The sequence below is a fragment of the Triplophysa rosa genome, unplaced genomic scaffold (genome assembly GCF_024868665.1).
Source record: "Triplophysa rosa unplaced genomic scaffold, Trosa_1v2 scaffold451, whole genome shotgun sequence".
NCBI lineage: Eukaryota > Metazoa > Chordata > Actinopteri > Cypriniformes > Nemacheilidae > Triplophysa > Triplophysa rosa.
In genome coordinates this window covers 30,945-56,457 of record NW_026634454.1, presented here as the reverse complement: position 1 = coordinate 56,457, position 25,513 = coordinate 30,945, and the positions used below count along the sequence as shown (strand labels likewise).

Sequence of the window (25,513 nt, the reverse complement as noted above, 5' to 3'; positions counted from 1 at the left end):
CCCCTTCCCAGGGGGACCAAGTCGAACCCAGTTGAGAATTTGTGGGCCCTTCTCAGGTGTGAGATTTACAGTGTGGGAAAACAGTGCACATCTTTGAACAACATCTGGGAGGCTGTGGTGACTCCTTCAGCTAAAATTAATCAGAAACCAATCAAGACACTGGCTAATTCTATGGATGGGCAGCTCATGAAAGTCATTGAAACATGGAACATGGTTTTTGGTTAAACGTCTGAAATAAAGTCTGTGGTTAACAAAACCTCTAAATATTGACTGTTATAACTCGCTCGTGATTTTTTAAAGCTTTATTGTCTCTTGAAAATGGCAGTTGCTAACTAGTTGCTAAACAGGGCTGCCAGCCTCACGCAATTGACTCTGTTCTCATGCTCTCACATTCGTTTTCTCACGCAAGGCCGAATCTGTCATTTTTACGTGGTGTATAATAAAATTTGTGAAATAATTGCCTAATAGCGTAACTGTACTTTGCTGCTGCATACATTTTACAACACAACAGTGCTCCTCAATGTAACAATAGCTGAGGTGGCAAATCAAATGAAAGAAGGCGGGAGTTACTGTTTACAGAGTCGAAGGTGACCAATCAAATAAAAAACTACAGTGTTCCTGTTCACGTCTTCAGCAGGATGCTTTCGGTAAAAGGGTGCAACACACAATGTATGTGTGTATGTGTCATAACTCTTTAATGATAGAAATGTTGAACGACTGACAGTTTTATCCAGTGATGCAACCTTGCATTAATTTCCATTAATCATACTGTAAAGATGTTCCTATTGTCAGATGAATGATTTAGTCACTAAAATCGAGCAACATCCAGAACACAAACTTTAAAGTTCAGTCCGAAACTTGACAGTGGTGTTCTTCATCTTTTGTTTGTAGACTTCATCAAACTGTTCATTTTGTGCCATAGTAAAGTGATTTTTCCAGTCTCCAACTTTACCTTTTAGAACACAAACAAAAGTAGAAAATCAGGTGAAAGACAGAACTGCATTTGTATTTGGAAGAATGTATATGAGGGTTTTTTAACCTTTCCGCATAAAGGGTGAGATTTTGAAGTCCATGACAGGGAGTGTGGAATAATTGGTCATCTTGTTGTTTTTCATAGCATCAAAATGAACTCCTTTTGTTATTTTCTCTCTCTCTTCAGGTGAAGTTGATAATCCCAAAAAGGAGCACAAGCGTTCCACTTCACGTCCTGTGTCCTGACAGAGTCGTGCACACAATACACTTTAAACACATTGTACTGAGTGTGAAAAAATAAAGTTGCTGTATGAACAGATCTTACTTCAACCAAATCCTCGTAGAACAAGTACAGTAAGTTAGAATATGTCTGTTTCTTCTCCCACCATCCGCTGACATGGTCATACCACGGACCAAACACATCTGTGAAGTAAAATGATCACGTTAAAACAATACATTTTTAAGATTCTTACATTAACATTTACATATTTGGCAGACGCTTTTATCCAAAGTGACTTACATTGCTTTGTATTATACATTTGTTTCTGACTATGTGCAATACCCTGGGATCGAACCCGTGACCTTGGCATTGCTAGTGCCATGCTCTAACCACTGAGCCAAAGGAAAGTTTCCTTTATGTGCAGCATATAACCTGAAATATGTATATGTCTTCTTTTGACTTTGCGCACAAAAATTTAAATAAATGTACTCTTCCCAAGTCTTAATAGTCTCTTTGTTACAAATTCTGTCTTTGGACTTCCACTCACTCACCACCAGAGGTCACCACACACCACTTGGACTCATGCACCACACGAACTGTCATAATACACTCTGAACTGCATCCACCAGAAACCATTGCACTGATTACAACTGCATCTGCTACTCATTACACTCACACTACATAACCTCACACTTACAAGTGGTATACAAGTGAAAGTATACCAGTTTTGTATGCATTTATCACAGTAGTTAGTGATAGCATCTTTACGGAGCCAAAGCTCTAGTTATCTAGTCTAGTCTGGTTTATCTAGTGATGGCGAAGTGAAGCTTTGTGAACCACCGAGGCTTTCAACAAAATTGTATCGGGAAAAGGTTCATTACTCGAAGCTTTTTTAATCAGAGCTCGTGTGGGAAAGCGCTGTGTCGCAAAATGTTTCACAATGGACCGACGCATTCATTTTAGAATCAATAATGATTTAATAAATGAATGAACGAATGCATGGGTAGACTAGTAAATTAATAAATCAGTATATTAAGTACATGACAACAATCTGTTTCGCATACTTGGTAACTCAAAACAATAAATATAACATTTTGTATTGTGGATGTGGACATTTTTCCTGTTTGTAAACAAGTCAAATTCATGAATAGAGGAAGTAAATAAATGCAGGTGCATGCACACAAAAATACACATGCACTTTCATACGATTATAGTAAATCTGTAGCTGTAGAAACCCATGAGGGCATGGCCTGTGTCGCGAATTTTCAAACCTTTTTTAATCAAAGTACGAAGCAGTCACGTTGGTGTGTGTGAAACGAAGCTTCGGACGTCATTGGTCATGTGGTTTTGATAGAACGAATCAAGCATAGCTTCACTGAAAATCGCTTCATTTTTTTGACACAAGCATCGGAGCTTTGGTGTCACAGCTAACATCACTAGGTTTATCTCGTCATGCCTTGGATTTCTCGTCTTGCCTGCTCTCTGTTTGCCCTGGGGCCCGTTTCAGAAAGGAGGTTTAGTGAAAACTCTTGAGTAAATTAACCCTGAAATGAGGGAAACTCTGGGTTTTCCGTTTCAGAATGTGATGTATGTCAAACCTGAGAAAGCGGGGTAACTCAAGCCTGTTTCTAAAGGAGAGGTAACGTATGGTTATCAGTAACCATAGTAACTTACTCTGGGTTTACCAAAGAACACCTGCTCCCGACCAGGGATGCGTTTCCCGAACAACGACATAACTCGCTGGTTGACCACCATAGTACGATGGATCATTGGGGAAATTAACGATGTAGTGTTTCCCGAAACCGTAGTAACTCTGTCGGAGATCAATCGTTTGAACCAAGTTGGTTCAGCAATCTAGTTGATGACGCCACACAGGTGATGGAGTAATGACGTCTACTAATAAATACGTTCAGATCGAATTAATGTCATATTCTTGCTGTAAATAACATTTCATTTAACGGCGACTTTAGTTATCCTATTTTGTTATCTGTTGCTTTATTTCACGATATTTCATTAATTCATAAGTTTCCTCCTACATCACTCCGCCCGGGGATTCCCCAGGGTCCTAGTGCGCGTAACATCGTGCGCATGCGCACTTTTCAAAAAACAGCTCGTATTTTCTTAACAAACTAAAAGATGTAAAATTTAATTTGTTTGTATTTCGAATTATGGATATAGAATGCACTGCATGTTGCTTGCTTAGTTTGCTCAAAGGCATTATGCTTGTAAGTCTATGTCGTAATAAAAAGGAACTATGCTTCTAACCACAGCTCTAGACCTGTAGTTCCAACAACGCAACTTTGCGACGCTGTTTGCGATTGTTCGTTGGAACGATGGTTTTGGGAAACACTTAAATCGTTGAACTACGCTGGAACGATGGAACTTGCGACCATAGTTGGCTAACAATGCTTTTGGGAAACGCACCCCAGGTTAGGTTCACAGAGTTTATTTCCATCTCCTTCCCCTTTTTAAATCGCAAGTGGTGTAACTCATTCATTCATTCATTAATACAGTCATTCATGGCACACATTTTGATCACACAGAGACCATCTCAGTGACTTATATGTCATATGTGCTTTTATAGAGGATTCATGAAGAGGCTGCATTAATTCATTGGAATGTACTTTGATTTCAGGAGAGCAATTTAGGACCCGAGTGGAATTTTGTCATTTCCCTGTGCATTTTTATTAAAACTGTACCGTTTTTCTTTACAGTGAATTAGATATATCAAAATATATCTCATCCATCCTTACATCAATAACATCAGCCACCGTACGTGTATTACATCAGAGCATAGTTTTCTTCTATGGACAATGATAAATGACTTAATAAAGTGTATAAATAAAGTGCATGAATAAAGAAATTAATTAGGACCCGAGTGGAGTTTATAGTGGAATTTATTAATAAATTCGGAGTGGAATTTATTAATAAATAGAGACATACATGCAGAAATGAAGCGATAAAGGTAATAAACAAGTCATTTTGATGAGTAGCCATTCCAACTCAAATCTGCTCAGAGCAGGATTCGAACCGGCGATCAGTTTAATTTTGCAGGAGAGTCTGATGCCCTACAGGTGTCCTATACACCATGACATGTTATTCTCGTAACTAGAGCACTCATGGTAAGTGAGAACATACATTTTTTTATTATTTCTGTTGTTTCATTCATTTAATGATTAATTTGTTTGTTTATTGTACATTTATCAATTTATTAATTTAAATTTAAGTTGCCATGGTGAATCGTAATATCGGAGCTCCATTGATGATGGCTTTTTCGTGGTGTATGCGCTTAACCTAGGGTAAGCCTACCCAGAGTAAATAGAGCTAACTCAAATCTTTCTAATTTCTAAGTAAACCAACTCGGAGTTCAAGGTTTAACCTAGAGTTGGTTGAATTGGCCCCTGTTCAAGTTTTCTAACAGGAATGACTACTTCAAGTCAACTGCCAATCGGTCTGTGCAGCACCACATGAAGTTGAACAAGCCTAATATGCTACATGAAGAAAAGTTCACCACAAAATCGAAACCAAACAGATGTCCAAGAAATTACAGAAAAAAAAGAAATAATTTCCAGTGGATGTCTAAGTGAGATATTGTTCACTTTCACAACTGTGTTACTTACTTTTGCCTTCCATAAATTTCTCTAAAAAGTTGTTCCAGTCTCCCGGTTCAGGCTGTGCCATGTTCATTCGATCAAAATGAAAATAAGAAACTGCATTGTCTTTTGCATTACGGGCTACATACACCACCTGAATAAATAAACAAATATGTTACAGAGGTGCACTAATTGCTATCACAAATGCATTTATTAAGCTCTGACCTACTCTTCACATGCTTCATTTTCATTTCAGATGTTTAAAGAACTCAAGACAAAATGGAATCATTTTACCTAAATTTAAATCATGTTGCAAAAGCAAAGCATGCTTTGGTTAACCATAAGCTTGTTATAGGAACACTATGCACTCCAAAAACTAGCAAAAAATACAGTGGATATAAAAATACAAGTCCAGGTTTTGTGGTATTTAAATGACTTAATAAAATGTATAAATAAAGTGCATGAATAAAGAAATTAATTAGGACCCGAGTGGAATTTATAGTGGAATTTATTAATAAATTCCGAGTGGAATTTATTAATAAATACAGACATACAGTACATGCAGAAATGAAGCGATAAAGGTAATAAACAAGTCATTTTGATGAGCAGCCATTCAAATACATATTTGATACCGTTGCCAAAAGAGCAAAAATGGTTGTTTGTTGTACTGCTGCTCTTAGTTCTAGATTGGGTTTTCTGATCATTTTTAACAGTTAACAATTGTTGTTGTTGTATTGCTGCTTCTCGTTTTATAATCACAACTCAACTGTATGGTGTCCTTGAGTGTTCTGAAAGGCGCCTTCAAATAAAATGTACTATTATTATTATTATAGGTATATTCAGGATGGCATACCACACAACTGAATGTACTGCACGACAAACTTATGACTGTAACTGTAAGTACACTATACCCTTGAGTTCTGCTCCCAGAAGGACTTAGGCACAAACTGAACAGGTAAATGAGTTTTGATGAGGCGGGGAGAAGTCGTCAGATTATCAGCCAGGTCTGTCCCTGAAAGTGAGAAATGTTGTTCTACGTTAAAAGTGTTTATATTTCTACAGAGGTTACAAGATAGTTAAATAATAGCCTCCATGCAGTTGTCCATGTTGGTTCAGGTTGTTTATGCTGGTTATTGCCAATCCAGTGTGTGAATTAATTTAAGGAAAAAAAACTGATTAACAGCACTGTTTTCTAACTAACCTGGTTGTTTTGTCAGTTTAACTAATTAAGACACCAACATCTAAAAAAAAGGTTACCAGCAATGCAGCTGGTCTTTCAAATAGCTAAGTAAGCTATCCAGCCAAGTTTCTTTATTATATGGTTTGCTGGAATGCTTGATTCTGATTGGCCAGTTGAAACGTTCTAAGGTCTGTTATTCCCTAATAACAACTGATCAAAACTAGTAACACATGGTCATCTTGACTGATACTTGACCGATACTACCAACAAAAAATAACATCTGGCATCATCTTGTGAGAAAAACACTTGACAATCACGATTTGCAATAGAAGATTTCAACATGTATGGTAAAAACAAAACGTTTCAGCTATGGATAGATTCTGATAAATGCTAATGTGTTTTTACTACTGATTTCATTTATTTACTAATGAAGTTAATAATTGTATAATATAGAAAACCTTTTTCCCATACACCTAGTTTTGTTGTCCGCCATCATGTGACTCAGTAGCGCCTAGCGCAAGCAGAGCAAAGTCCGTTTACAGAAGTCGTGCCACACGGCGGCCATGTTTGCAACGCCTCTGGGCAGCTATTTACGTCACGCATGTAAGTCCACAGGCCTATGTACTTGAATGGGGGAAGGTAGAAATTTTCTAAAATTGCTGGCAAAAAGCACAACTAAACAGCATATGTCCGATCAATGGTTAAACATGTACCATAACTTTGGTTTGCTAAGCTTAAATTGCGCTAAAAATCACCTTTTTCGAGGTCGCCTCATCTACTGCGCCTGCGCACAGGCAGTGGCGCATCTTGTTAATATTAATATCTTTGAGCAGAGGAGAAAGAAGAGGAGCATCGTGTGAAGTTATTTCACTGCCGTGAATAAAAACACTGCGATGTATGGCAGTAGGGCTTTGGGGGTAAAAAAACAAATATGGAGAGTTAAAGTACTTTATTATTTAAGCACTTTATTTACTTTGTTTTTCAAACAGTTGTGTGCACATTGTTCATAAATTCACTTAAAACGGTGTAATGAAAGGGAGACATGTTCATTTGTTCTATTAGTGTGTCTGAATATAACACTGAACAAAAACGGAAAAGGCGTTTTAAAATCTTTGTTCTTCTGTAATAATTTTGTGCACTTTGATTTTTTTAAAGCTAGAGAAGTAGTACTGGGATAGGGAGAAATTGTTTTGTTATATATTGTTTTTCTGTTCTGTCAATCTGTTATTATTACTAGTTTCCAATAATAATTTTCTGCAAAGTTCATGTTTGCAAATTCTATTACAGTAATAAATAAATATATTTATTTGGTTTAAAATATGTCCTGTGTTTTAACATGCAAATGATTAATTAGCCTACAGGCACATTAAGAGCACAAATCACAAAATATTTTAGGGGTCATGAAAATGTATTCAGATTTAGCATATTAATGATGCATTCATCTGATAAATCATGACACTTCATCTACAGGAAAGTAAATGTAAGTTCAAGTGAATGCTTCTAAAAGTAAAAAGTATTGGTATCGGTAATACTGGCCCTACATTTACTTTGTATCGGATCAATACCAAATTTTACAGTATCGCCCACCACTACTGCCTAATGCTTCTCCGTCAACATGGACAACAAGCTGCTACTTTTTTGTCTCTTGTCTTGGTTACACACAAGCAAAATACCTCTGGACACTGACCACTAGTGGTCATTTTCTTTCAACGCAGAAGTATTTGTGAAAACCGACGAGTTACCTACAGCATAGAGGCTATGGCGTAGGTAGGACACAGAACCATAAATCGCCCTTTATTATGTGATAACTGCGGGCTGCCTACTGTACAATATCCCTTACATAAACTAGGATGACTTTTGAGACATTTATGGCAGAAGTGGTTTATTGCTCAGCTCAAACATCTAGAACCCAAAAGTATAATAATCGTAGCAGCAGAGAAGTAGCTGGACATAAATGTCATGATTGAAGCACAGAGACGGCCCAGATGCGGTAAAAACCAAACTTTATTAAGGACACAGCAGACAAGGATAGAATAAACCCGACCGCGAGCGTATCAGCCCGCGGTGGTAAGAGGTTGTACAGTTTGTGGATGCTGCAGAAGCGGCCACGCTCGCGGTGGTGAGTAGAGAAGATCCCGGAGGGAGTAGGGCACGGTGGCCAGGACAAAGGATAGGGACCCAGCGGTGATGAGTTGGTTTGAGAGCTGGGCTACCTCACTCATCCCGGATGCCGTGATGAGAATCCGGGAGTGGATTCTAGCGAGACTCAGGATCACCAATCCTCCAGGAAACCACTGGCAGCCGACGGCCGTAGCTGCACTAGACGCCCACGGGAGCTATCAGGAGACAAGGAGGTACCGAGGCGACAGACAAGGTGAGCAGAAATTGAACAAGACAAAACTGTGACTATGACTAGGATAGAGTACTTCATCAGACGTGCCGCGGCAACATCTGGGTCAGTCTGAACAGGTTACGAGAACAACGGTCAGACAACAGACGAGAGACACAGAGGGAATATATGGGGAAAACATAACGAGATGTAAGAAAAGTCAGGTGTGGGGCAATTACTGGGAACGAATGCTAAATGAGAAATGAGGCAGCAGGCGTGTGAGTGTGGAGTGGAAATTCACCAGTGCGGGGAAGTCTAAGGAGACGGAATCAGCCACCGGCTATCCACGTGCTCGACAAACAACAATACAACCCATGTGCAAAAAATACCTAGACCAGACCAAGACCGTAACAATAAAAGACATAACAGTAGAAACAGTTAAGGAATGCTCTTGTAGGCGATCCATAAGGGACACAGAAAAGTAATGGAAAAAAATATGTAATTACATTTCAGATACAGTGGGCCTTATGTATCAATTTGACATAAACAAGTGCAGATCTGTTTGCAGTTATAATCTTACGGATTCTCATGTGATTCATGAAAAATTCGTAATGTGCCAATTCCATTATACAAATGATCATACGTTGATAAATGTGACTTGGAAATTCAAATTATCTTGCGTTTTTTAAGAGATTTATTTAAACTATTGTACATATTCATGCATATTGCAATCCTGCCATATGGAGATAGAATAGGAACAAATTGTTGTGCCTCACAGGACCACAATGTCTTCTTTGAGCATGAGGAAGGTTTCCTTTAGTTTTCATTTAGTGTGTTTTACCACTACAGCCTGAATAAGCGGTCTAAGGCATGTTTATGGTCCTTGAGGGAGTTTGTTGTTTGGGTCTTTGTCAACTGCGGTTTTCCCTTTACCATCTGCAAAGGCAGAGGAGGACCTTACATTGACGCCCAAGCCCGCCACAGAACCAGAGCTTGTGGCAGCGCACGCAACTGATCACGAGATGGAGAAGCATCCTACCCCAGACCGCGAGCCTCCCACAGCATCTGCCTCAAGACTAGAGCCAAAAATTGACCCCCTTTTGGAGCTTTTGCCTGGTTATTGACTGGAACACTGAACCAGTCCCAACCTTGGACTCAGTCACTCTTAATCAGCTGTTATGGGTTTCATAGTCAGTCCTCTCCCACCCTGTGTCCAGCCCACCCCATAGCTTCTGGACTCTCTGCTGGCTCCTTCTTCCCCACTGGTCCTGCCCAGTTACACTGCTCCAGGTAGAACAGCAATGGATTTAATACTCTGCTAATAGTCAGAAATAAGGAACGCACAAATAAATAAAGAGGTTTCATTGCAGTTTGCATTAATGTGGAAAAAAGCATATGAGAGTGTGTGTAGTGTTATTCAATATAATGATCAAAGACATATTTATTGAGGTTAAAAACGGTTCCTTGGGTTGGTTATAATTGGAAGGTGAACATAAGCAGCTCCTGCCGCCACTAAATTACATTATATTTGTCTGACCTCGACCACCAAATAAATGGAATGATATTGTTATGTTAATAGGAGGTTTAGATTATTTAGTGTACAGGTTGTTTCAAAAGCGATAAACAAAGCTATGGAAAATATAAATTTTCATTACATTTTAAACGTTAAAAGATCTTACAGGCCTTATGGGGGTGTGTGTATACATGGTTATGAGTATGACAGTTAACATTTAAAAACAATAGATTTATTTATTTTTTATTTTTATAAATGTTATTTATTTAACATTTCATTGATTAAGGGAAATTATCAAGTGTATTAGTCCTCAAGGGACTATTTGGCAAACCAGCTTACTCCTGCTTTAAAAGCAGAATGGTATTTTCTGATTCCACCAGAAGAACCAAATTTTATCACGTGATAGAAAGTCTGTGGTCATCTCAAGCCGTACAGCTAACCCATCTAATCTGCAACCTATTATGCATCAAACTAAGATTGCTTTAGGGACAAAAATAAATGGCATCAAATTAGCATTTCTAAACATTCGCTCACTAAAAAACAAATACTTTCTGATCAATGAATTCATAACAACAAACAACCTGGATTTCATGTTTTTAAATGAAACATGGATAGAAGACAGCTGTAGTGCAACAGTCCTCAATGAAACAGCCCCTCCTAACTTTACTTTCATCAGTGTCTGCAGAGCAATTAGGAGAGGTGGATGTGTAGCTGCTCTATTTAAAGATGTCTATAAATGCAAGCAAATGTCATTTGGTCAGTACTTGTCCTTTGAATATCTAGGAATTGTGTTGAAAGGTGCCCCACGCATTTTATTTATCATTATTTACAGGCCTCCAAAACATTCTCCAGCCTTTGTGGAGGAGTTCACATAACTGCTATCAATAATTTCCTCAGAATTTGACAGTTTTGCTATTTCTGGGGATTTTAATATTCACATAGATAATGCAGAAAATCAATACTACAAAAGAAATGATAACCGTTTTAAACACTTTTGACCTGATTCAGCATGTGCATGGACCCACACACAATCGTGGCCACACTCTAGATTTATTCATCAGTAAGGGTCTAAACATTTCATCCATTGATATCAAGGATGTAGCACTATCTGATCACTTCTGTATTTTCTTTGATATATTGATCTCTCCTACCACCGAATCGAGATCTGTCTCTGTCAAGAAGAGATGCATAAATGAGAACACGAGTGTGCTATTTATGAAGGCTATATCTTTAACACCAAGCCTCTCTGCAGACTCTGTTGATCTTCTCCTTGAGTCCTTTAACTCAAAAGTTAAGAATGTTATTGATGATATTGCTCCTGTGAAAGTCAGTGAGAAGACTGGCAGACAAAAAGCACCTTGGAGAAAATCAACAGTAGTACAGAGTATGAACAGACAATGCAGAAAAGCTGAACGGATGTGGCGGAAGACGAAACTTGAAATTCTGTCATGATTCTGCCTCATCATGTCATGTCTTTCTTGGTCTAGTGGCAGGATCATGACAGAGCCTCATGTTTAGTGTGAGAGAGACATGATATTGTTGTTATGATGTACCGTTCGCTCTCTCAGGTCTCGTTTTTGTTCCCTGTAGTCTCCTCATTATTGCTTGTTAATTGTTTCATGCCCTGCACCTGTTCCCTCTTGATTTGATCCCTTATTTAATGCCCCTGTGTTTTCTGTCTTGTGCTGGTTCATTTTGATTTGTGTGGGTGAGTTCCTGTGTTTAGTTTAGTTTAGTCTAGTCTAGTTATTTGTAATTTATGTCAAGTGTTGTCTTTAGTCTTGTCTAGTGTAGTTAGTCTATGTTCCTGTTGACCCGTCGTGTTTTATACCCTTGTTCTGTTATGTTACCCCCGCGTGGGTTTTTGTTTTATTTTTATTATTAAAAAGTCTTGTGTTAACCCCTTACCCCTTATGTGAGGGTCCTCTGTCCCCTCACATCCCGATCATGACAAATTCATTATAGCATCTATAAAGACAGTCTTCACGCTTTCAATGTGGAGCTTGGCACAGCCAGACAGACCTTCTTCTCAAACCTTATAAACAGTAACTTAAACAACACTCACACTCTCTTTGCTACTGTTGAGAGATTAACAAACCCTCAAAGTCATATTCTCAATGAAATGCTCTCCGACAGAAAATGCGATGAGTTTGCTTCCTTCTTTTCTGAGAAGATCAATAATATCAGAAAGGCGATTAGCACGTCCGCAAGTTATACAGAGATCAGACAGATTCGACCGCAATCACAAAAACAAGCTACTATGTCTGCTTTTGAAGAAATCGATAGCAACATTTTGAAAGAAATAGTACAACACCTCAAATCATCAACATGCTACCTTGAAAAACTTCCCACATCTTTTTCAAGAGTGTGCTAAACTGTTTAGACATAGATCTGTTAGAAGTGGTAAATGCCTCACTTGTTTCTGGGACTTTTCCAAACTCCCTGAAAACTGCAGTTGTTAAGCCCCTCCTGAAAAAGAGCAATCTTGATAACACCATATTGGGCAACTATAGACAGATCGAATCTTCCTTTTATAGGCAAGATTATTGAGAAGATTGTTTTTAAACAGCTGAACAACTACTTAAACTCTAATGGATACCTGGACCGCATCACAGTACAGAGACAGCACTTATAAAGATAATAAGTGATATTCGCCTAAATTCTGATTCTGGCAAAATATCAGTGCTGGTTCTGCTAAATCTCAGTGCGGCATTTGACACTGTCGATCATAACATACTTCTAGAGAGACTAGAAAAATGGGTCGGTCTTTCTGGGACGGTCCTCAAATGGTTCAGGTTATTATGTGAGTATAGGAGAGCCTAAGTCCAAGTGGACGTCAGTGACATGCGGCGTCCCACAAGGCTCAATTCTTGCGCCACTCTTGTTCAGCCTGTATATGCTCCAACTGAGTCAAATAATGAAAAAGAACCAAATTGCATTTCACAGCTATGCAGATGACACCCAGATTTACTTAGCCTTATCACCAAATGACTCCCTCTGCCCATGCATTGATGAAATTAACAGTTGGATGTGCCAAAACTTTCTTCAGTTAAACAAGGAGAAAACTGAAGTCATTGCATTTGGAAACAAAGATGAAGTTCTCAAGGTGAATGCATACCTTGACTTTAGGAGTCAAACAACTAAAAATCAAGTCAAGAATCTTTGTGTGATTCAGGAGTCAGACCTTAGTTTCAGTAGTCATGTTAAAGCGGTATCAGCATACTACCATCTCAAAAACATTGCAAGAATTAGATATTTTGTTTCCAGTCAAGACTTGGAGAAACTTGTTCATGCCTTCATTACCAGCATGGTGGATTATTGCAATGGTCTTATCACCGGCCTTCCCAAGAAAACCATTAGACAGCTGCAGCTCATACAGAACACTGCTACCAGGATTCTCACTAGGACCAGAAAATCTGAGCATATTACACCAGTCCGTAGATCCCTACACTGGCTTCCAGTTATTTTTAGGATTGGTTTTAAAGTACTGTTACTCGTTTATAAATCACTAAACGGCCTAGGACCGAAATACATCGCAGATATGCTCAGTAAATATAAACCTAACAGACCATTTAGATCATTAAGATCAAGTCAGTTATATATACGTACCAAGTAGGAGTGTAACGGTTCTCAGTAAATAATTGAACCGCACGGTTCTCCACCAACGGTTCGGCACACGGTCCAATGCGCTTGGACCGCGTCTCATCTTAAATCTGACGACGCATTTATAATATGGTTCATTAAAAATTATAATGCATAAAACAGACTGACAAAGTTCAGCTAATGTATGTTTGTCGATGGATACACATTTAATACCTACAACAAATCAAATAACGTAGACAAATTTCAATAGGATTGACGTATGCTGTAATATAACCAGTCATTTATGCTGTCATCACCCGGGTGTTGTGAGCGCGCGAGTGCAGCTGAGACCTGAACAGCACATTTTGCTATTTAAACTAAACTCATTCAAGCCTTGTCAATTTAAACATTTAAGTGCAAGATGATGCACAAGAAAACTCGCTTGCGCACTGTGAGAAGATCCGAAGCGCGCATAAGGAAAGTCTCAGACATGGCGCAAATATTGAGTTGTCTTTGAAGCGCTTAAACGGACAAATTCACACACGAAGTAGGTCAACATTCCCCTCTTGCATTGAAGGTACTTGTGAATTTTTCCCTTACTTCTTTATGTGAATACGAGTGCATTATCAGGTAGTTGACAATCGCTGGCTTTGACTTTTTAATTTTACCTAACATTATTTTATTTATCCGTTATATTGAAGAGACCTTTTTGAAGAATGTTGGCTTACTTATGAGCACTTGAGCTTAAATGAGACTTGGGTGTTTGTAATAGATGTAGGTTATGGTGTCGACCATGATTTGTTGCAATTTTGAGGTGTTCAGTCTTATAATGATTTAAGAAAATAAATGCGATTGCTCTCCTCACGAATCGATTGTTTCTTGTTTTTCACTGACATGTCTCTTAAGTGTTGAGGACTAGTGCTGCTTTGAGCCTACATTCAGTATGAGTAAAATACTCAAGTACTGTTAAAATCAGATACTCGAAGACTTTTACTGAAGTCTTTTTGGAATTGGTGACTTGTAACTTGTAATGGAGTAATTTTCACTGCAAGGTATCTGTACTTTTACTTAAGTATGGTTTTCAGGTACTCTTTACACCTCTGAACCGAACCAAAACCGTGACCCTAAAACCGCGACACAGACTGAACTGTGAGTAATTTGAACCATTACACCCCTAGCCAAGGGTTCACTCTAAACAAGGGGAATCCGCTTTTAGCTTTTATTCTGCCCTTTTTTTCAGCTTCCAGAAGAGATCAGATGTACTAAAACATTATCAACATTTAAATGCAGACTCAAAACTCATCTTTTTAGCTGGGCATTTACTGAATGAGCACTGTGCCATGTCCGAATTGACTGCACTGTATTTCATGAATTATCAGTTTATTCTAAACTGTTTTAATTAACTTGAAATCTTTTTTTTAAATAAAAGGTTATTAAATTCCTTGTTTTATTTTTGTGATTATTTTTAGATGATTATATTAATTATTTTTATGTAAAGCACTTTGAATTACCATTGTGTATGAAATGTGCTATATAAATAAACTTGCCTTGCCTTGCCTTGATACTATGAAAAACACCACCTTTAAAGCATCTGTGATTGATCGACAGGCATTACTCGAAATTACTGCCTTACAGCAACACTAGATTTAATGAAATTAAAATAGTTTTTTATAACAGTGCATTTTATAACAGTTAAGGGCGTTGTTAGGCAAGGCGTGAAGCAGTGTCTCGTCAAGTTGTTAAGCTTGTTTCCCCTTTGAGTACAAGTATTCCTAGTGTTTCTCTTGTGCTTTTGTCAGTTGTTATTTGTGTTTCTGTCATGATGCGAGAGGGAACACGAGAACAAGGACAGAGGACCCAATCGCTGACAGTGGGTAAGGGGAAACAAGGACTTTAATACAAGAACAAACGAGAAACAAAAACCCATGATGGGGTAACAAAACAAAACAGCTAGGGTAGGAACGAGAACATAAACAGGAACATCGACTCACTACCCTAACTAGACTAGACTATATATTACATAAGACATGACTACAAATAACTAGACTAGACTTACATACACTTCAAGACACGGTGGGTGACAAGGACACAGGGCAAAACACTTTGGTGTGGTGTGTTCCTAGTCTTCTGGCTTTTCTGTTCTGGATTGGTGTGTTCCTAGTCTTCTGGCTTTTCTGTTCTGGATTTCCCTGTGTCTCTTGTATTTAATAAACCTTTTACTACTGCATTTAGATCCAGCTGTAGAGTATCATTATTACAGAACAAGTTACCACCTCTGCCTTGGCCTTTGACACTACCAACTCCACCCTGGTCACCTTCACCAGCAGTTTTTCTTGTGCTTTTGTCAGTTGTTGTTTGTGTTTTTAAAGTAGTTATGTGTGTTCGTCATCATTAGCCTACAAGTAATTAAAAATGCCTATAATAGACATTATTTTCTAGAAATTAAGAAAGTGGAATGTGATCCAATGAAAAACAAGTAGTTCAGTATAAACTCAACAGATGCACTTTGGTGAATTACAAATAAATACAGATATCTGCCTGTTAAAAATTCAATAAGCAATAACCCTTACATTTATAAAATATAAGATTTGCAATTAATCAAGACAGTTATACATGTTAATTTACTTCAATGGACAAATGGTATACATTTCATGGGAATCCCAAAATAGTTTAGGGGTAGTCAGTGGTGCCTCAGAAATCTAAGATGCTACCATTCTTCCAAGTATCTTTATTTGTGTTTAAAGGAGACATCAGATGAAAACCCCACTTTTTCTGTGTTTAAGTGCTATAATCGGGTCCCCGGTGCATCTAGCAACCCAGAAAATAAGAACCCAGTAAGTTTGTTTTGGTGTGCCTTTCCCTGCAAGCATGTGGGAAATCGAATCATTCAGATTTCGCTCTGATTGTGACGTCCAAAGCGGATTTTATTATAATGTTACCGCCCCTTAATCTACACAGTTCCACCCACCGCGCTCCGCCATTGTTGTTTTCACAAGCGACAGCGGTGTACGTGACTCCATGGCTAAAGTTCGTGGACAACATGCAATGTAGTTGCTGCACAGAGTCCAAACCTAGGAAGAGACAGGAGTGGATTTATTTTATTTTTAGTGGAAATCCATCAGAAACCACAAGTAAAAACCTGCTTGTTTGCGCAAATCACTTCAAACCGGAGTTCTTTTTCAACCTGGGACAGTACAAGCAGGATTAACTTCAAAGTTGTTCCTCAAGAGGGATCGAGACCGACTGAATGAGACAAAACTGCCGATGTAAGTAATATTTATCAACAGTCTGAATTGACGTAAATGTACCGTATATATAGGAGGATAACATTAGCATATGATAGCGAAGGGAGCTAAGTCAGTCACGGGCTAAATGGAACATTCAAAGCCAGTGTTAAACTTACTCTATATAAGTGCAGATGGACACTTGGAGTTTAGCTGTATGAATGTTAATACATTACGTGCGTTAATATGTTTAGCTGCGGCAAGCTGTTTGTTTTGCTAATGAACAGGGGCGAACACTGGGGTTAGTTTCGTTTTAAACGTCTCAAATCATTCGTGCTTAGGCTGAAAAATATGTCACAGCAAACTAGCTCTCACGTTGTGTGTGTAACGTTATAACTTGTCAATGACAAGCGCTAAAGTCCATGCAATTCCGCTGAGATCTGCAGTAGATTCCGTGGATTTTAGGTAAGCACACACACACAACATAAGCGCATTAGGATGCGCTGTGACTGATTTTTTTGTCTCCGGACGAATGATTTGAGACATTTAAGACAAAACTAACCGCAGAGGAATTCAGGAAATATCATTTAGCTAAACCACTGCCACTACACGTGTGTTGTGTTGACACGCCGGACAGAAGGGGGGTGGGGTTCGCTGTAATTCATTATCAGTTAAAGAGACATGCACCAAAACGGGTTGCTGTGAGCATAGCTGCTATTGACGAGGCAAGAAGGGTTTTGTTTACACAGCCATTGAGTGTTTTTAAGCAAAATATGTTCCAGACATTTCATGAAGACCCTAATATATCATACCAACTTGTTGAAAGTGCTCATCTGAGGAGACCTTTAACTAAACAAAGATACATTTATACAGGTTTGGAACAACTTGAGGGTGCGTAAATGATGACAGAATTTCCATTTTGGGTTGGACTATCCCTTTATTCTAATCCAACCACCTTATCCAACAACCATGGGTTAACTACACCGCATGGGTTAATTTACAACCCAACTCTTTTGTTCATATGGTACCCAACCATGGGTTGAAAAACAACCCAGCATATTAGAGTGTACTACTCTAATACTTCTCTGACCTGATGGAATAACTTGAAAGCAGGACTCCATGAATGGCACCCTCGTGTAGATAGGCTGTGAAGTCTGCCGTTCTGGAGCATCTTTACCAAAATACAGAAGGTCCAATATATAAGAAACCCAAGTGGTACCTAGTTGGACAATGGGGAGAGAGAGAGGCTTGAGAATCTGAAGGTCATTCATGTTAGACAACGACTGCCAAACATATAAAACATGCTCACAAACTACTGTAAGACTTCAATGTGGATTGTTTTGTTATTCTGTCATTAAAGCTTTGCAGAAAAGCTTGTTTTAAAAGACAGGAAATTAGTAGACTACATTAGACTTGACAGCCGCTGTTCGGAAAGATTCTTTGATGGAAAACAAGTGTCAGTGTCTGAAGCCAAACTCAGTATATGACAACTCTCTGAATATTTTTAAGATGAGGGTCATGACAATGCTCATGACATTGACATATTTTTTGGCCTTAATAGATTTTCTATTTTGATAGGACAGTGGAGAGAGAGACAGAAAGTTACAGGATGAGAGGGAGCAATAGGAGCTGAGAAAGGACAATGAGCCGGGACTTAATCTTGGGTCGCCCGCAGTGCTGCAACACGTGGACCACAGGCACAGACTCTAGGTTAATTGCGAGGTTGACAGTTGGGATATTTATTCAGCACTCACCTGCTTTGGGGTAAGTGGCAATTAGAATGTCATCTGGTCTTGCCTTGAAGTTCTTCACGTTTTCCCAGTTGTCAGTGAAGTAGTGGATCATAGAAATGCCCTCAAAGTCTATCAGCTCGGGCCTAGACAGTTTCAGCTGCAGAATTGAAAAGAATCAAAAATTGTATGCAAAATAAACGTATATATAATGCACTTTTGAAAGCACTTGAAAAGGCAGTTTAGACAAATTATGTTGCCATTAGTGGCATTGTTCTTACACGGTTTACGTCATATTTATCTGTCAGTTTTCGGTTCATAGCTGTAAATGAAAGTGTCATAGTCATACTGATAATAAGTTCAGTATGAAGAGCCACAGGGCTGAGGAAAGCTACTTTTCACACTGTGCATGCTGCCCCTGAGAGCTATAAGTAAGAGACATGCCCTGCGTTCCAGTGATCATCCCTATGCCCTACTCCCTTCGAAGAGTAAAGCTCTTGATGTGTAAACTCTAGAGGGAAAAACACAATTGTGTCACGGTTGTGGTGCAGAGAAGAACCCAAATGCAGGCAGGCGGTGGTGAAGGGGTTAACAGATGTTTATTTTACAAAATAATAAACAAAACAAAACAAAAACCCACGATGGGGAAAATAAGACACGATGAACGGGAACCATAGGAACAAAGACTGAATACACTAACTAAATAAACAGAGACTAATACAACACTGGACATGATTACAATAGACTAACACTAAACTAGACTTACTTTGACAAGGTTGATACATCCATGAAGACACAAGCATGAAACACACACGAGATACGGTACACACAAACGTACAGAACGCAATCCAAAGGCACAAGACAAAGAAACATGAGGGTATAAATAGAGAAGACAAACGAGGGATAACGAGCAGGGGCAGGTGTAGAACATAAGACACAAGAGGGAGACAATACAGGAAACGAGAGGGGCAGGGCCAATGACAAGACCTGAGAAAACACATGAGATGTCAAAAAACAAACATCTCATGGTCTTCTCACATAAAACCTAAGGCTTTGCCATGGCTCTGCTACAGGACCAAGAAAAACATGACTAAGGAAGCAGAGCCATGACAGAAGCCCCCCCTTTAATGAGCACCTCCAGGTGCTCACCAAGGGGTAGACGGACGAGACAAGACACACTGGGAGACAGACAGGACAAGACAAAACAAAGAAACCAAAATCAAGGGCAGACAAGACACAATAACAAAGGGACTATGGTGAGACAATAAAAACAACAAACATGGGAGGGGGGAGGGGCCAAACCAGAGCCCATAGGGGGCAGTCCATGGGGATGGGGAGAAGTCCAAGTCCCCGGCTGCACCTGAGGGTGCGTAGTCCAAGGGGACTTAGGAGAAGTCCTGGGGGAAACAGTCCTTGACCCTGGGGGTCTCCCCAGGGCCGGATTGGCTGCCGGACTAGGGGCCGGCTGGAAGACCGGCTAGACAGGGCTTGACGCCGGCTGGAAGGCCGGCTGGACAGGGCTTGACGCCGGCTGGAACACCGGACTGAACACCGGCTGGAACACCGGACTGAACGCCGGCTGCACCGGACTGAACGCCGGCTGGACCACCGGACTGGACGCCGGCTGGATCACCGGACTGGACGCCGGCTGGATCACCGGACTGGACGCTGGCTGGATCATCGGCCTGGACACATGACTAGACAAAAGACTGGACACAAGACTGGACACAGGACTGGACACAAGACTGGACGCCGGCTGCACCGGACTGGACACTGGACAGGACATCGGCAGCACCACTGGACTGGACACCGGCTGCACCACTGGACTGGACGCCGGCTGCACCACCGGACTGGACGCCGGCTGCACCGGACTGGACACCGGACAGGACATCGGCAGCACCACCGGACTGGACACCGGCTGCACCGGACTGGATGCCGGCTGCACCGGACTGGACGCCGGCTGGACCACCGGCCTGGGTGGTGCCCCCCTCCTCGGCTTCTTATTCTTCGACCGGCCCACAGAACGTGTGGCCGGCTGCAGGGAAGCGGTGGGGGACACGACTAGCTCCGTGTTGGAGGAGTCGGATGTGGAGTCCCACGACTCCCTCCGTCCACACCTACCACGGTGGCTAGCTGGTGGTCGAGAGACTGCAAGGGGTGAGGCGGGTGGAGGTGCAGAGTTCCCCAGGGTAAGGGTGGCCAGGACGCGATCCTCCGGGACGGTAGCCAAGGGAGTGGATACCCAGTCTGGCACTAAAGGCCAGGGATCATCCCTGTTGACCACGTACCTGATCATGTCACCCAACCACAGGGAACTCAACATCTCCACCTCGGCCCGCTTGAGAGGCTCGGTGAGGCAGCAGTTAAAAATAACCTTGAGCTCTGCCTCACCGAACTCAGTCTCCCCCGCAGCAGCCACAAACTCCCGGGCGAAGTCTCTGACCCCGCGATCCCCCTGCCGAAGCCCAAACAACCTACAAGTCTGGCGGGCTCGCAGGGAACCGTTCATGCCTGCTGGGTTCGTTATGGCCTTTGGATTCTGTCACGGTTGTGGTGCAGAGAAGAACCCAAATGCAGGCAGGCGGTGGTGAAGGGGTTAACAGATGTTTATTTTACAAAATAATAAACAAAACAAAACAAAAACCCACGATGGGGAAAAAAAGACACGATGAACGGGAACCAGAGGAACAAAGACTGAATACACTAACTAAATAAACAGAGACTAATACAACACTGGACAAGATTACAATAGACTAACACTAAACTAGACTTACTTTGACAAGGGTGATACATCCATGAAGACACAAGCATGAAACACACACGAGATACGGTACACACATACGTACAGAACGCAATCCAAAGGCACAAGACAAAGAAACATGAGGGTATAAATAGAGAAGACAAACGAGGGATAACGAGCAGGGGCAGGTGTAGAACATAAGACACAAGAGGGAGACAATACAGGAAACGAGAGGGGCGGGGCCAATGACAAGACCTGAGAAAACACATGAGATGTCAAAAAACAAACATCTCATGGTCTTCTCACATAAAACCTAAGGCTTTGCCATGGCTCTGCTACAGGACCAAGAAAAACATGACTAAGGAAGCAGAGCCATGACACAATTGTATCTCTCAATCTGTCCGTTTTAAACTTAAAGGCAACGGTGTTTTATGCATTCTGACTTATTTACAATGTTAAACGTGCTGTCTTCTCATGCTTGACATGGTCAACTTGTCAAAAAACGAGTTGGATGTATTACATAGTATTTCTGTGCTCGATACAGAGGATATCCCCCAAGGTTCGTATAGGTTTCGGAAAGTTTTTTTCGAACATGAAAATCCATTTTGTAACAACTTTTCATTGTCCCTTTTTGGGCAATTCTCCCGGAAAAGAACGCCCACGGCAAGGCGAAAGAAATAGCCCGCCCACGCATCAACCGACGAGCGTGGAAGACCCGCTTACAATCAAGATTGGCTGTGCTGTGGGCCTGCAGCTGCAGCTCGTTACTCTTGCGATAGATATTCATGGCATTTCATTGATGGATGTTATATAAATGGTGGATATAACGCTGGATTTGGAGATCGTTTGAAACTCATAGATGGTGCGGTCCCAGCGCTAAAAGATACCAGACATGAACCCGTGCGGTAAGTGAAACTAAGTCATATGTTTGTGTCTTTTTGGCAATCGGCACCTACGTGCATAATGTAAACAACACAAACTTATAGTGAATCAATTGTTATGCAGAGATAATGTATTGCGATGATGTATTGTGTGCTCGTGATTTAGTTCCTCCCCCTGCACACCCCCAGGAGGTCGTATTTTTCTGGAAATAATCGTACAGCTGTATCTATCTTTAATAAATTTGATCAAACTAAATACTCTTTGAAGATACAAAGTATGCAATACTACTCTATTAGGTACTCAAGATTAATATGAGATTGGCAGAAACTGCTTGTGTTATGGCAGCTTTAAACTGCTTAGCTATATGCTAATAACAGTGAAAATAGTGATATTCTATTTTTCTATTTACACTTTAGCCGTACTTTCTTCACATAAAGTGTAAATAGTAGTTAGATGCTATTGATATTCAGAATTGTTATACCTTATTCATTATACAATAATACTATAGTGTAAATAAATATATATAATAAAAATGTTAAATGGATGCCCCATAATTGGGACAATAAAGACCCCCCTACTACCCCTAACCAGTAGACTTTTTTATTAAACACCTTTTAACCATTTTTCAAATAATTTTTTGATTTTGATAAAAAATAAATGCCTGTGCGATCTGATATATGATGTAAAAATGTAGAAGAGCGAGTTTGGTGAAAGGCGGATTCGATAGCATCAAAACTACTTGTCACATGTCTTTCTCACTACACCACTGAAGCTGCTGGTTAAGTAACATTGTTTTTACATCTAACACTCTTTCTGGGATAGGACCCACCCACGTTTTTTGTGCTTTCGACGCCTATTATTAGATCAACTGAAACCAGGAACAACAAATGATCCAGCAAGTGACCAGACTGGTGGAGTATGCACAATAGGGATGCAATGGCCAGACAAGCCCTTGCCACAAAACTACAAAAAGTGATCAGAACACTGAGATACATACTTTTTTTATGGGTTGTTTTTTCAGTAGCTTTTACAAGCAGTATTAGCTTGTCAACATGCAGCAGTGTTTTGGTAATGTGCCAGCATAAAACCAGCTCTCCTGGGAACGTCTGTTTTCCTCCACATATATACACCATTGGCGTTTTGGTTTGTTTTGGTTAATCTTACTCACAAGTAGGATTAGTGATTAAAAGCCATAGTGATTAAGTGTTTAGTGTTTGACTTTATATCCCGTGAATGAAAGGTAAGAGGAAATCGACATGACTTGACTTAAAAAGTCGAATTTTTGTAATTTTGTTCATCTTTGCACAAGACCTTATAGGTTATTTAATTTTAAAGAAGTGAGTTACAGTCTAAACTTACAGCTGAATGTGACAATTGACCCTTCGCCTGGAGTTTGAGTGACAGGCGACCTGACCAATGATAATGCCGATATTATGCGCCCCCCCCCCATCGCTATTCACCATTTTGTCCGACATTCAAACCATAGAGTTTAACCGGCTGAGCACTATGCAGTTTTAAAAAGTCCTTCGCAAATGTTGCTGGCCGTCACACTGTACGAACATGATCCCAGTTGAAAGTCATGTCACTGTGGAATCTTAGTTGTCATAATGTACAACAATAAAGACTTCTTAAAACAGACTTATACAAGAAGACTTTCATAGACTTTCACATAAGAAGTTTTCATAGAGTGTCATATGAGCCGCACTGAAGGACTGTGTCTCATCAACACTGCCAGAATTTTATGGGAGGTAAAAACATCTTTATGGTCATAATCACAGTTTCACCCGTTGCCTAAATGTGTCAGAATCCAATGGCGCTATCCACACGTTATGTCGTTACAGCAAACACACTATAGGCTACTGTTACTGTTAGTAGTTTTATAATCTGTAGGCAATAGCTTCAATCTTTTTTTTGTTTACTTTATTCCAAGTCACTTCCACATCCTAAATTTATACATCAACTGCATATTGCAGACCTTCTTATTGTTTTTGGCTGAAAGTACACGTCTTCTTTTTCCAGAAATGATTATTTCAAGATAAATATTCTTTAGTGCAGTGGGAGCGCTTTGGCTGATGTCGGACATAATAAAAGGGGCGGGTTTTGCGAGGTCAAATATGGCTTGAGTGTGTCATCACATGGTATGATACTGTCTGTGTCACGATCCTGCCCCTCTGTGTTTTCCAAATGCTGCCTATCCACGCTGAAACGTATACGTATTAATCCATGCTGTGGGCGTTTGTTTACTTTCTGCCTTTATGTCACAGTAATGTGAAGCAAAGCACAGAGCACAGAGACTTATTTTAAATGAATGGAATGAGGCAGGGATGCTGCTGCGCGTAACACAAAACTATAATATTTCCAAAGCGAAAGTGAAACTATCCTCGTGCTCCGCTGTCAAACAATAACTGCGAGTAATTAAATATCTCCTAAATTGCAATATCAAGTATGCACAAACTAAAATTCCGCTATCATACTGGAAAGCAGTTAAAACATTAAGAGCACTCCTTGTTATTAAACCGTTTACTTTTGTAAAAAACTACAAAAAAAAGTGGTACAGTACAGTATGTCCAGCAGTTGTGAAGTTGGTACATGTCTTTAGAAGCATAATTTATAGACTTATTTGTCGACCAGTTGTGGTCTGTGCAAGAAATAGTAAAAGTTATGAACTATTCTATTGTGTTTTATTGTTCCAGTATAGTTATGATAATATTTACAATATTTACAATAATAATATATTGATATAAAAAATTGAATTTAATAGGTGTCACATTGACCCACAGCAACATTACAATAGTGCATATTAGTGTTCAATGTTTTATACAAATCATTTTTACTATTTAGTTTCCATGTCATTCATTTAACATATTTAATATTGGGGGCATCCAAGTTATTTGACATATTTGAACTTTTTTTAAAAGGTAACGCAATAGTTACATACCCGGGTTAGTTACTTTTATAATTATGTAACTCAGTTACTAACTCAATTACTATTTGTGTGAAGTAACTAGTAACTATAACTAATAACTTCTTTTAAAGTAACGTGCCAAACACTGGAAATAAGTGTACACAATGTGCTAATATATTTAGCAAAATGTATGCAAATATAGTTACTGTTGTCTGTCCCACTAAAATCCAATCAAATAGGTTGACATCACAGATTTGTTTGGAACTATTGAGCGCTCCTTGAACCAAATGACCACACTGCAGCGAGATTGCATGTCGTAACTCTGTATTTCAATGGCTCTGGTTCTAGACATATTTTATATCACTAAAACATTGGCTCATAAAAAATACGAACTGATTTTAGATGACTGACCCAGACAAAATACATGTTTTAAAACGTATTTCTTAAGTATTATCTATTATAAGTATTATATCTTATTAAAGTATTATGTATTTCTAACTAGCTCTTTTTTTTAAAAAGATTTATTTACTCACTGAGGACATGTCAGGAGTTTCCATTATGGTGAAGTGTTGTCGCTTGACTCTGTTCTTGTCAAATGTTTCTGGCAGTTATTCACTGTTGTTGAACTACATTTCATTCTGGC

The 25,513-nt window shown here is 39.7% G+C and overlaps 1 protein-coding gene across 2 annotated transcripts; it reads right to left on the bottom strand.

Annotated features, from left to right (window-relative positions):
• LOC130550858 (cytosolic sulfotransferase 3) lies at nt 1-25,513 on the bottom strand. Of its 2 annotated transcripts, none has more exons than XM_057328374.1 (8): nt 18,368-18,481; nt 17,704-17,832; nt 16,358-16,460; nt 5,697-5,797; nt 4,813-4,939; nt 1,298-1,395; nt 1,040-1,214; nt 1-952 (listed from the first exon to the last, which is right to left on the bottom strand). In XM_057328374.1, the coding sequence occupies exons 2-8, from the start codon at nt 17,782-17,784 to the stop codon at nt 840-842; spliced, it is 798 nt and encodes a 265-aa protein (XP_057184357.1). In that variant the 5' UTR covers nt 17,785-17,832; nt 18,368-18,481; the 3' UTR covers nt 1-839. The 2 variants fall into 2 exon arrangements, with proteins under 2 accessions (XP_057184357.1, XP_057184356.1); XM_057328373.1 differs by lacking the exon at nt 16,358-16,460 and adding an exon at nt 25,404-25,513 and having other exon boundaries at nt 19-952; nt 18,368-18,503.